At 35.1% G+C, this 12436-nt stretch overlaps 1 protein-coding gene across 3 annotated transcripts in view; it reads right to left on the bottom strand.

Annotated features, from left to right (window-relative positions):
- Window positions 1–254: 254 nt before the first annotated feature.
- TPP2 (tripeptidyl peptidase 2) overlaps window positions 255–12436 on the bottom strand; it is a 50828-nt gene continuing 38646 nt past the window's right edge. For 2 of the 3 annotated variants that reach the window (XM_066313497.1, XM_066313498.1), the window contains 6 exons: window positions 10852–11003; window positions 10668–10764; window positions 9722–9852; window positions 8235–8442; window positions 1794–1913; window positions 255–1165 (listed from right to left, as the gene is read on the bottom strand). In XM_066313497.1, the coding sequence (XP_066169594.1) occupies window positions 1076–1165; window positions 1794–1913; window positions 8235–8442; window positions 9722–9852; window positions 10668–10764; window positions 10852–11003 (798 nt within the window). In that variant the 3' untranslated portion in view covers window positions 255–1075. Of the gene's footprint in view, window positions 1166–1793; window positions 1914–3675; window positions 3767–8234; window positions 8443–9721; window positions 9853–10667; window positions 10765–10851; window positions 11004–12436 lie in introns of all 3 variants that reach the window. The other variant, XR_010742972.1, reaches the window with a different exon arrangement.

Below are 12436 nucleotides of genomic sequence, written 5' to 3'. Positions count from 1 at the left end.
GGTTATCAAGTTGCAGTTGCATCTGAGTTTTGCATTATAAGTATTAAAAAAACAGCAAGGTAAAAGATATAACAGTTTGCCTCTGGTTGATACATACGACCTGTTCAAACTGACCAACTCCACTCCACTGAAGGAACAATGTTAGTAAGAAGGCTTTAACAAAAACCATTGATCTTCTGGGCTACACTGAACCTCTGCTGTCTGTAAGCTTTCTTTCAGTAAGTTTTATTTAGGTACTCATCCAGAAACCAATACAATTTTTAGCTTCAGTATTTTTATTCATTATAAAAATCCCTTAAAAGTATCAGAGTGAACATGGTGGTTTTTTCATCTTCAACTTCGCACATTTATTCTGCTGTGTTTTGCATTTTTAACATTAATAAACATCTATGTATAGCTTTACAATATCTGATCAAGATGTAACTGTCTGGCACTTTTATACATGTATCAGCCTGTCCTGATACTCAGCTTCACCAAGATTACTGAGTTTGCCTGAAATCACTCCAAAATGAAGAGTTTTGAAAATTTACAAGAGTACCTATGCATCAGCCATTCTGAGAAACATTGTAACATTGTGAGAGGTTGAATTTTTCTTAAAAACATTAAATGTAAACTCTTGCAAACAATACAGGTGTCCATTATTTTCATCTACTAAGTAAGATTTTAGCTACTCTTGAAGTAGCTTTAAGGCCTTCATACAATTGAAATTAAGATCACCATGTTAAAATTCAGTGTACCATAAAAAATACAGAACTTTTACAGGTTTGCAGTTAAAAGAAACAGTTCAGAACATAACATGCATGCAGTAATTCTTTCCAAACAAATTCCAAATCCTTGATGTTGGCAGTTCTGGCACATCCATTGCCAGCAATGGGATGCACAATAAGGAAACTCCCTGATGACAGGAGTTAGGTTAACAGGTATTAAGCCATACCCAGGTGCCTTTACTGATAAATACACACAATTTAATAATCAGCATTCAGTAACGAAAACATGCGTTCGAATAAAAAGGCAAACTTCTCTTTTCCTATCCTGTCCCATATAAAATCATCTTAATTTTACAATTGTTGATTCTCTAGAATACACAATAATCAGGTGGATACATGACAGGAAGCCAATTTGCAGTGAAAGTTGCACAATGAGTCCATCCAAGCAACTTCATTAGCTGAAGAAAAAAAGCACACATTAAAAAAAAATAAATGAGTCTTACTCTTTTTAACATCTAAATCTAAACAAATACTGCACTGATATCAACTATTTACTAACAGTTTACTAAAAATGCCTATTACCAGAAAGACAACAGATTGGAGATCAGGTAAGCTTTAAATTCCTCAGTCCTGAAACAGAGACCCCTCCTCCCCATTCTATATGATCTACATTCTTTCAACATAATGCACAAAAATTTAATCTTAGGAATTCCCATTAATTCCCCATTAAATTTGACAAGCAGTAGTTATTATTAATAATAGTAAAAACTAACAGTGGTTAAACAGCAACATAAGGGGATTTTTATGCAGATATCTTTGACTAAGTTGTCTCTCCTTTATGCCTCAAAGTAAGTTCCAAGAAGTAAATCTGTTAAAAACAAGTTACTCACAAACAAGATATTCTAGAAAAAGGAAAGAAAAATCACAGCTTAAAAATGAAGGCTCAGTTACAAAACCTGGATAAAGTTAAAATGTTACATTTAGTTCTAAAATGGGAGGTACAAAAAATCCAGAAGACTTACATCTTACTTCTGAAAGCTTACACAGCATGAGTGCAGCCCCATTACTTGACCAAACACTCCTTACCTGAATGCAGTTTTTTAAGTTGTCCTTTGTTGGCTTTTCTTCTGCAAGTTTTGTGGCAAACTTGAGACCTCTTCCATACATTTTATTTACCAATGCGTGCTTATAGGCAAATGTCAAAACCTACAATGCAAATTAGAAAAAACAAAGCAAATTAGGTACTTTAGTAATCTTACAAGTCTTAAAGTAATATCAAATTCTGTTCAGGTAGCAGAAGTGATTCAAAGTAAAACATTTACACGAGATATCTGCAGTATAACAGATGATTCACAGTAGTAATAATATACATGAACTCTAGAGACTATTTCTGACTCCACAAACGTATCTGACTTCAGAACTTATGTAACACAAATGTCACTATTTTAATTTTTTGTCACATTTCTAGCTTCTTTGGATTTTCATTCTCTGCAGGCAACTGTATGGCTTATTAAAATGATAATTAAAGAATCAGCAACCAGGCAAGGTATATTTTTGACCCAGAGAAGCAAAAACCAAATTGAGAATTTTAACTCCTAGGCAGTTACAAACTTACTATAGAAACAAGTATGAATGTACACAGTGAATGATTTATACAGACAAAGACGGAGAAATGTACGTAATTATAAACAAGCAATGAAGACAGGTAAGCATGAAGACAAGCCTCAGGTTTCAGGTCAGCTCCTCACTACTGGTAATTTTTTAAGAAGAGATTATTAAAAAAAGCTCCTTCTCGATAATATTATTTCTAAAAAGCCAGCTTACAGTCCTTATCAATGCAGTAGTTCATGTGAAAAAATGAATGTGTCTACTTAAGACCTAATGTCAAATAAATCAAGTTCTTAACACCTGAACACTGGCAGTGTTCAGGGTGCTGAAAGATGGTTCAAACCATTTCACCAGTTGCAGCACTAAGAATTAGAGCAATCAAGACACTTTCATATATTCCCTTTAGTACGCTCATAGTAAACAAGGTATTTTTTTATTTTTTACTGAAGAGTGACATAGCAGTAAAGTTGGTGAATATGGTGGTGTGTTTGTTGGTGGCCGTGTTTATGAAATCTTTTGTTAGAGCTTGCTATTCATTTCCCCTCATTCATTACAACATTTTTCCTTTGCTCTGACTCCACAATAAAGGTTGAAGATTTCCCACTTAAAATATCCCATTAAGAAAAGCTAACAAAAACCCTTCAAGGATGTTCAGAAATAAATTTTGCATTACAGAAAAAAATTAAATATTTCTCAAAAATTTAAACATTAAGGAACCAGAGATCTGAATCTTGCAAGAAGTGAAGAACCTGTCTAGTTTTATCAGCCTGAACACTTCTACTTATCACATGCACAAGTCTTTTCAGGATCAATAAACAGTTAAAATATAAAAAAGAATTAAACTCAATTATCAAGCAAGTCAAGGTGTAATTCTGAAGGTTCAAGATACTACGCCAAAGTACTCAAGAGCTGCTCATTCTTCTTCTGTCTTCAAATACTTATTTTGCTGTGTTGAAATATTCACTTAAGCTGTCGTAGCTTACAACACACACATATATGCAACAATGAGCAATACAGCACCATTCACATATACAATTTTCCAAATATTGCTATTGGAAAAATACTCTGCATGCTGCATTCTCAATCCAATTATTTTGGATATTTTCCTAAAGCAAAACACATTAGCAAACATTTCTGAATAACTGCTCAGTGGATTCATTAGCAGATTTAGTTGGCTAAACTAAACTTAAAAAAAAAAAAAATCTCTTCTGTAAAAGATGATAGAACCACGAAACAAAACCAAACAAAAAAACCAAACAAAAAGAAAATCAAATGAAAAATGCATTGGAGCTCTCAGCAAATATAACATTTTGGAGGCTAACCAGAAATAATGTCACTGCTCTATGAAGAAAGCTCTTACCTGACCCTGTAAGTTTTGAATGGCTACTGAACATCAGTGATAAAGGCAGGAGGAAAGCCACTTGACAGCATTTCTTTCGTAACAGGGCTTCCTAGAGTTTTTGTGGCAAGAAAACAAAGCATTTTACGAAATACCCTTGCCCCGGCCAAATAAAAGGTTGGGTATTTCTAAATGAGGAAAAGCTTCTCTGCTGAACCAAAAGGTTGAAAACAATGCTCCAAGAGCTCTTGACAATAATTTCTGTCCTAATGTTCAGGAAAAAAAAAACCCAATCAACTGTATACAAGTTCAGCAAAACTACTAAAACTTCATTAGCGCTTTAGAAGTTACAAACAATGCACGAGTTGCTTTACAATCAGATTTTGTTTACAAACAAAAGATGCTAGATAAGAAATAGTACTTTACAACTTGTACACATATTGGCCAAATTAAGCCTTATAGATAAAATACTGCAAGCTTTATAAGATCCCAGAAGTAAAGGTTAGGATTCCTTGATATGTGTAAGGAAAATATAAACTGAAGTGCTATTAATATACAAGAGAGAAAACAGCTGCTATCTGAATGTATAAAACCATCAAATAAACCTATTTGTAGTATCCAAAACCAAACTGTTAGATGAAAGAACAGTAACAACTTCAAAGTATTCGATATTATTTCACAACTATATAATGGAATAATAAACTATATAATAAATATAATGAATATAATGAATATAATGAAGGCCAGCTTTTGCATAATAAGCAACATGGGCCAGAAATTGTACAAAGGGCAAAAAAAGGGTATTGAGAAAAGGCAATGTGTGCTTCTAGGATACTGTGGGTAAGAAGATCACTGTTAGATACTTTATTCCCCAAGCTAATGACCTGGAATACTACATGTGCTAGGAGCCAGACCCATGAAAGCGTTTGCATGTCCATCTCCTAACTAGCTGCCTAACTTGCCATTGGCTATAAGGATGCATATTTAGGACAGTAAAATGCTGAAATTATCTCTCCGAAGACTTTTGTAGAGCTGAAGTATTTCAAAGCTAGAAAACACTCTTTAAAAAAAAGTATGTTTGAATCCAGCAATACTAAAACACCTAATGAAACTTTTCTAGTATCCTAATGTCATTACCTATGGAAACACTCTAAGAATAAATTATTTAATCATTTAAAGAGCTGATTAAAATAAATCTATATTTACATATAGTTAAAGCACTAGGTTAAACAATACAATCTCTAGGTAACATACTCCAGCTATTTGTAAGAACACTGAAGTTGTAATGTTTACAATTCCCAACAAACAAGCTTTTTCAGTTTCACATTAATCTATAATAATAAACTAGGCTTTCTTAGCTATGTTAGTTGATTTTTCTCTGTCCTATCAACTGCCCTATTACAAATAAAAACTACATTAATAAAAAAAAAATTCTCATTTTCAAGAGAGCAAGGGGAGTTAAGGGAATCAAGTATCCAGCAACACATGCTTGGCAGTGACTGAATAAAATCAACTAGAAGCTGCACCTGACAATGCAAACAGTATCAGGAAAAATAATCAAAGCTAAAGATGTTTAAAAGGTACAATGGAAAGGTATGGGCCTTTCACTTGTTTTTAAATTCATTTTTAAGAGTGACTTTTTGCTTTTGCCCCATGGCTAATAAAGGTTGAAGGGCATTACATTTTACAGATTGATCATTCCCAATAACAAACACATAATATGACAGTGTAGCAGTTGTGTTTAAAACTGAGAATTTTAAAGCCATGCTCTGGAAAAAGAACTAAAATGCTATCATAAACATGTTAGCATAATCAATCAAGTATTTGCTGAATAAAGCTGTCTTAATTGGAGTTTATTTGAAATACTTTTGTGTACACAGGGAACATAAATATTTTCTTCCATGTTTAGTTTAAAACGAACCTTCAGACAATAGCTGAAAGTATGAACAAATGCACTTACTATTGAAATTAAAGTTACTTCCCTACATACTTGCTACAATATGGTGAGACAAGCAGGTTACTTCAATGACAAACACAAAATTCAAAGGAACTACCAAATGCCCTGTGGTGCTCAGGTGCTACATCTGCAGAGGAGAGATGAAACAAGGGACAGTATTTACTAGAAGGTGAGAAGAAACACACAGAAAAGTGATAATGCTCCTGATTCTGATTTAGAAACATCCTAAAGGAAAACATGGTCTCTTGGTTTTCAAAAATTTACTGAGCCCTTTAATTACTGACTGAACTGCATGAAATTTATAAGAAGCTTAGAACTAAACACACTTAGAGCAATGCTTCTATCTGAAGTCATACATAGACATATAATTGAATGATCAGGGCAGTATTTAAATGTCTGATTTCCATCCTTTCTCACTCACATGTTCCATCTTTCGAGTGCCAGTATTACACAACCATGTCTACATAAAAGAAGAGCTCCACATTTTCATCTACAACACACTGCTTCAGAATAAGCTGACTGTCTCTTGACACCTCTCCTTTGAAGGCCATTCACACAAGGTCTATCCTCTACCTGACTTGACTGCTCCACTTGCAATCTGTGCTGGTTTAGGATGGGCTCATTGATTTTCTTCACAGTAGCTGGAACAGAGCTGTGTTTTTGACTCGTGCTGAAGTGTTGGTAAACTCAGAAATGTTTTAGCTGTTGCTGGGCAGAGTCCAGACCTTTTCTGCATTTCATCCCACTCCATCAGTGAGAAGACTGGTGGTACACAAGGAGCTGGGAGCAGATACAGCCAGGACAGCTGACCCCAGCTGACCAAAGCGATATCCTGCATCACGTGACACCACACTCAGCATATAAAGCTGGGTAAGAAGGAGAAAGGGAGGAGGTTTGGAGTGATGCTCTTTGTCTTCCCAAAACATGGTTGCATATGATGGAGCCTGGCTTTCCTGGAGATGGCTGAACACCTGCCAGCCCATGGGAAGTAGTGAATTTTGGTAGCAAATTCCTTGTTTTGTCTTGTTTGTGTGCAAAGTTTTTGTTCTACCTACTGAAATGTTTTTGCAGCCTGCGAGTAGCTCTGTAGGTCTCACGACAGTGCATCAGTTTAGATTTTCATTTGAGTAATAAAACTCAAAAAAATAGGAAAAAGGAGACAAACATACTACATAAACAAGATGGAAATTATTTCCATATGAAATGCTACAAAAATCTAGAGAAGTTTTGATCTTTTAGTACCAATTTAACAATACAGAAGAACCAATTTTCAGAGCAAAACCTGACTATACACTTTGACAAATCCATGATTAAGATAGTCAAAGAGAGGTTCAATTCTTAATCCACAGAACTCAAATCAGAGTTACTTATTCCAGGCCGAGAGCATATAGCTCAACAATGCTGTCTGTCTTGATATAAAAGCCAAAGAGTGAAACTCTCAACAAAATGTCTGCATTGGCATTCTTCCACTGAAATTATTCCCATCAGCTTTAAAAAAGAAAAAAAAAACAGGAGATGGAAGTAAACCCGGGGTTACTATGCTGGAACAAAGTATTGCATTTACAAACAGACAGCAAGAAAATCATGTGCCAAACAATATGATTGAAGCACAAAAATCTGCTACCACATGATATTACCATCAGTTAATGATTAGAGGAGATATGCTGGAAAGATGTAAGTGTACAAGGACAGATACATTAAAGTGAGGAGGGTAAGCACCATCAACCTTCTTGACCAGGACTCCACCTAAAGCACAAGCTCTTACCAGAAGTTTATCTATTGTCAAGAAGTAAAGTGTTTTGGTTTTTTCTCTAAAGTTTTTCTTTTGTAACTATCTGAAGTGCTTTGGTAATTTTACGTAATTATCAACAAATACCCTGGTCATTCCATCTTCCACTAAAACACAGCCATACGTGACAGTTAAATTCAGAAACTATCTAACATCAATAGCACAAAGGTTAAAAATACAAAGTCATAACCTCTCTAAATTAAAAGCTAGGGAACTAATCACCTACAATGGATTTTTTTTTCCCTTCTGGAATTGCTGTCTTGAATGAAGGAGAAAAAAAAAAATCAGCTCTCAGGATAAGGAATTCTGAAATGTCAGGGAAGTCTGTGCTAATAAATATGTAAGTGTAATTATTTCCAAGGGTTTCTTCCTTTACCTCTATAGACATCACTGACAGCAAAACACAAAACTTCTCTTGTCTATAGTGTGGAAGAGGCTACAGCATGCAGGACTGAACAGGGTAGGCATTCTGCACACTTCTGTGTGTACAGCTACAAGAGCGCAGAGGTTAATTGAAAATATTCCCTGGAAAGTACACAAAGAAGCAATTCAATAAAAGAAGCAGTTTTTTTGTGGAAATCTGGTACTGTCTTACAACCTTTCCTTAACCTCTACATTCACTTGAACAGAGATGGGCTTACCATGGATTTGACAGGCTTGGCAAAATCTCTGTGGAAAAAGGTCATAAGGGAAGCACAACAACAGGGACATAATGGAAAAGTAGAGGGAAGGAATGTACAAGGCTGTGCACACAAAGGCAGTGCATAATTCCAGAAGAAACCATCAGAAAACCCAACATGCAAATGAAAAATAAACCCTGCTCTGGTCTCTTACCTTGCTGTCAAAAAGATCAGTCCATTTTGTTGTTTCCCAGAATGTCTCTGTCAAAGCTTCTGAGCAGCTCTCATGATCCTCATCTTTGCCTTCTGCGTCACTGGAAGCAGCCCCTTCTTGGGTCTGCAGATGAAGGAGTTGGTCAGCCAGAGCACTTCCTTTTCGACAAAGTGCATCCACTAAAGTACTCTTCTGTTTCTCCATTTCACTAGGGAGAGAAAAAAACAGTATGAAAAATATTCAGAATCTTTTGCAGATACCTCCTCTTAAGAACAGAAACAGTGCTAACTCAGTTTAAGCCAAAAAGTTTACAGCAGTTAGTAAAGGCTATTCACACAAGGCTATTCACTATAAATTAAACTAATCATAAAAGATTACCTAAAGACACTATGCATTAAAGATACTCAATTATTCCTCTAAATACGAAATGCCTTAGATGACCTAAGGCAAGGGCAATTCATCACTCTAAAAGTAAGTCAGCATCTAGAAATACAGCTTTATAGTTCCTGGCATTACAAACAGAGAGTCGAATCCACCACTAACATAAGCAGATATAATTCTGCTGACTTCAAAGGAATTGCATCCATTTAAAGCACCACTGAATTTGGTGTTTAATTTCAGATGTTATATTCAAAACACATGACCTAGTGGATCCTCTTACCAAGAAACGTTTAGAATTAAGTTTATTATGTCAAGGCTTTCCTTTTTTTCAGCAATTCTAGAATTACACAAAATCTGGATTCAAGATAGCTAGAACAGACAGGCTAACTTTACAACTGAAATCTGCTATTTTATAGATAATCAACAAAGATGCATCTCCCATTTTAAGGGCCTAATATTCAGATCTGCTGTTCTGTTACTAAAACAGCACCATGCTACACACAGCAAAATCCATCACTTGTTCTCCAAACTAAAGTGTCACCTTCAAAATACTATCTTCCTAAGGATATACATACTGATAATATAGAAGAACAACCTAAAACTTAAGAACAATGGGTCTCAAAAATACTCTGAAGCATGGTCACCACGCTTTTTACAAATGAAATCTCTTGCCAGCAGTTACTTCTTAGGCTGATGTAAATTTTGTCTTCAAATACAGATGGGAAAGGTTGCAAAATATAAAGAAAAGGCAAGTAGCATCCAAAACAGATACTTCTACTAATACTCCAGTGGTCCTTCTGAGGGCGGGATTAAACTTGACACAACAACAATTCAATACCCAACTTTTCTGATACATTTAAATCCTGAAAGAACCCTTGTTTATTTTATTGAATAAATAAAAGATTGGAAGTTTCAGTGTCCCTGCATTTCTGGAAATGTATTAAGAGAACACAAGAACTGTGTAGTCATATTTTAAACTGCTTGTGCCACAAAAAAATAATACAAGTTATCAAAAAAAGATACAGTCATTCCATTTCTCACATGCAGAGACAAAATACATAGACTACAGAAATAGGATGCAGGAAAATTATTTACTGGGTAGGTACTTTTTTATAGTAGTTGCATCAGGCCTGGGATCAGTCTTCATGGCAAAATATACTGCTAATGCTGTTTGATCAATATGAGAGATTACTGTATTTGCTGCTTCAACGATTTCATCAAGTCTTTTCATTCGCTCCTAAAAGGTGAATAGAAAAATGCTCAGCACCATGAAATCACACTACTTCACTGTTGATTCTTCTAACATTAGGGTGATTGCAAAGCTATGCAGAAATAACACTCGATAATTCAACACATCTTTTCTCTACTTCATTCAAATTTTGCTTAAAACACCCCAGGAAGTCTTCAAGACTTCCTGCATACTTAGTCCATTTCACTGAAAACAAACTGTGAAATATGAGGATGGAATATGCAAAATGCAGAGTTTATAGAAAGAAAATCACCTTTCAGTACAAGTCAGTACTCTTACATAACGTAGCAGTTATTCAATTCAGAAATAAATATAAAATCAAAACCAAATGAAAAGAAAAATGTTCATTTTTAAAGAAAGGTCTCATTTTTGAGGACAGTGCTGGAAGCTTAATTTAGCTGTATCACTTTAGGGGATTACTGTCCTCAGCTGCCCGAGTCACGCTGCTAGGAGGAATTACCAGTCCAGAAGAGAAACAGAATAGGATGTGTGTTTGTCTCAGTAGCCACCATTCAGAATGAAACTGCTGTAGACTAAATAAGCAGGAAAACTTAAAATGTGTTTAACTGAACAGGGCATAACTTGATGAGCAAACACACTTTGCTTAGGCATACTGTCTTTTATTCTGCTGTGGAATTAGTTAAATCACAGTCATGGGAAGCACTTTTCACTCTAATTAGAAATTTGTGCTTTTTAATACTGAGCACAGTCACTTCACTTTCAAATGTACACAAAGAAAGACTTTGTTGTGTAGGCCACATGGGTGTATTGAAACAAATCAAGTTGAAGAAGCATTAAATAACCTTTTCAGAATCCAGCTGATGAAGTCTTGCAACATACAGAGGAAGATGATTAGGAAATGCTTCTTTCAACTCACTATACATGTCAGTGGTATCCAGCCTAGAAGAGAGGAGAACAAAGCTGAAAGTACAGATTCTGAGTATTTTTGTGAACTTCAAGCTTGTGTAGTAATGACAACAGACATACTTGGTCATCCACTGTATTTTTAGGTCTCTTAAAGCTTCAGCAAATTCCTCTTTTGCATCTTTTTCTTTTTCCTGTTCTTTTTCTTTCTCTTTGCCACCATTTTTACTCTTTGATGGTGATGGTATCAGATGATAATGAACAGTAAGAACATCCTGGAGGTTGGAGAAGAGACACATACTCAGAGGGATATACTACACTATTTTTGATGTCATATGAAAGCTAAATCATAGCTAACAACTACTCTGAGCTACACATACAGTGAGTAAGGATTCTGAGAACAAAGATATTAGACAGTAAAAATTCAGGAACTGCTTTAAGTTTTTATTCTAAGCAATGCAAGGATGTAAATATTAAAACAGCACACTAGGTCTAAGAAAAGAAAGCCTAAAATTTAGCCACTTTGACATTTTTACATTCACATAATTTTACATACTAGTCAGGGAATAAGGAACATGGTTTTCTGTTTGTTGACAAAAAAGCAAATAACCTGGTTAAAGGATAAGTGAAAAAAAGACAGAGCTCCTGTCCTACAAGTCTGGCAATAAACAAATAAAGATGGCTGAATTCTAGAAAAATAATACTACAGTAGGATAAACATGAAACGTGTCACAGGATATGTTTATTCCTCCTAAGATACTATTTCTTCCATGTGCATACTGAATTAGTTGACACATCCACAGTCAACTGATTTCCAGTTTGCTGCCACAGACTTTCCACTTTCACCTGTGTCTCAGTTCTAATTAAGTAGACACAACAGCAAGATTTTTTTTTTTTAAATTTTAAATGGTACAACAGAAGTAAGACTATAGCTTGAGTTGATGTTATACTAGTCAATAACCACAATGAGAAAACCAGTTACAGCTATTTAAAGGGAAAAATCTTAACTCAGACCATGTTCTTGAAGTCCATTTCCTGACAATTTACACAAAAGTTTGCAAATAAGGTAGCATTAGATTCCATCCATTGCTTCTCAAACATCAAACTGCTGGGTGAGGCCATTTGTTCCTTTTGGCTTTAATGTTTCAATCTTTAAACAAGCCTCTCCCTAAACAGCAAGGGCACACGTCCCATTACTTTACAGAGAAAACTGCATACATTTAAATCCTCTAGAAACCACTATTCTGTTGCAACACAGTGAGTGCAAAATACTGACCTGCATGCTCAATTACTGTGGCAATGCAACTTTTCTTAACAACTGTTCCAGAACACATTTGTGGGAATGCTTCCCATAAACCAGGTCAGTGTTGTGTAGTAAAATGAATCCTTGTATAAGATGAAGTTAAAGTTACTTAAATAGCAAGTAAAATGGTGACAGAAACTGCAATAATGGACCTCAACACTGCACTTCTGAAACAATCAAAAACCATGCTGCAGAAAAATTTCATTTGAACTTACAGTTCAAACAGCCCAGCATCTTGCTGTGGGTTACTGAACACAATACTGGTAAAAGTTATTTCAATATTCCCTTAAAACAATTTTACGGCTACTTAATATGTAATCAAAGAATCACAACATGGACATTTAAATACTTTTTTTTTGAAAACTAGTTTAGATAACTAATCTGAATTAAAGTGTAGCTTTCAGA

The sequence above is a fragment of the Sylvia atricapilla genome, chromosome 2 (genome assembly GCF_009819655.1).
Source record: "Sylvia atricapilla isolate bSylAtr1 chromosome 2, bSylAtr1.pri, whole genome shotgun sequence".
Taxonomy (NCBI): domain Eukaryota; kingdom Metazoa; phylum Chordata; class Aves; order Passeriformes; family Sylviidae; genus Sylvia; species Sylvia atricapilla.
This window is presented reverse-complemented; position numbering and strand designations above follow the sequence as displayed.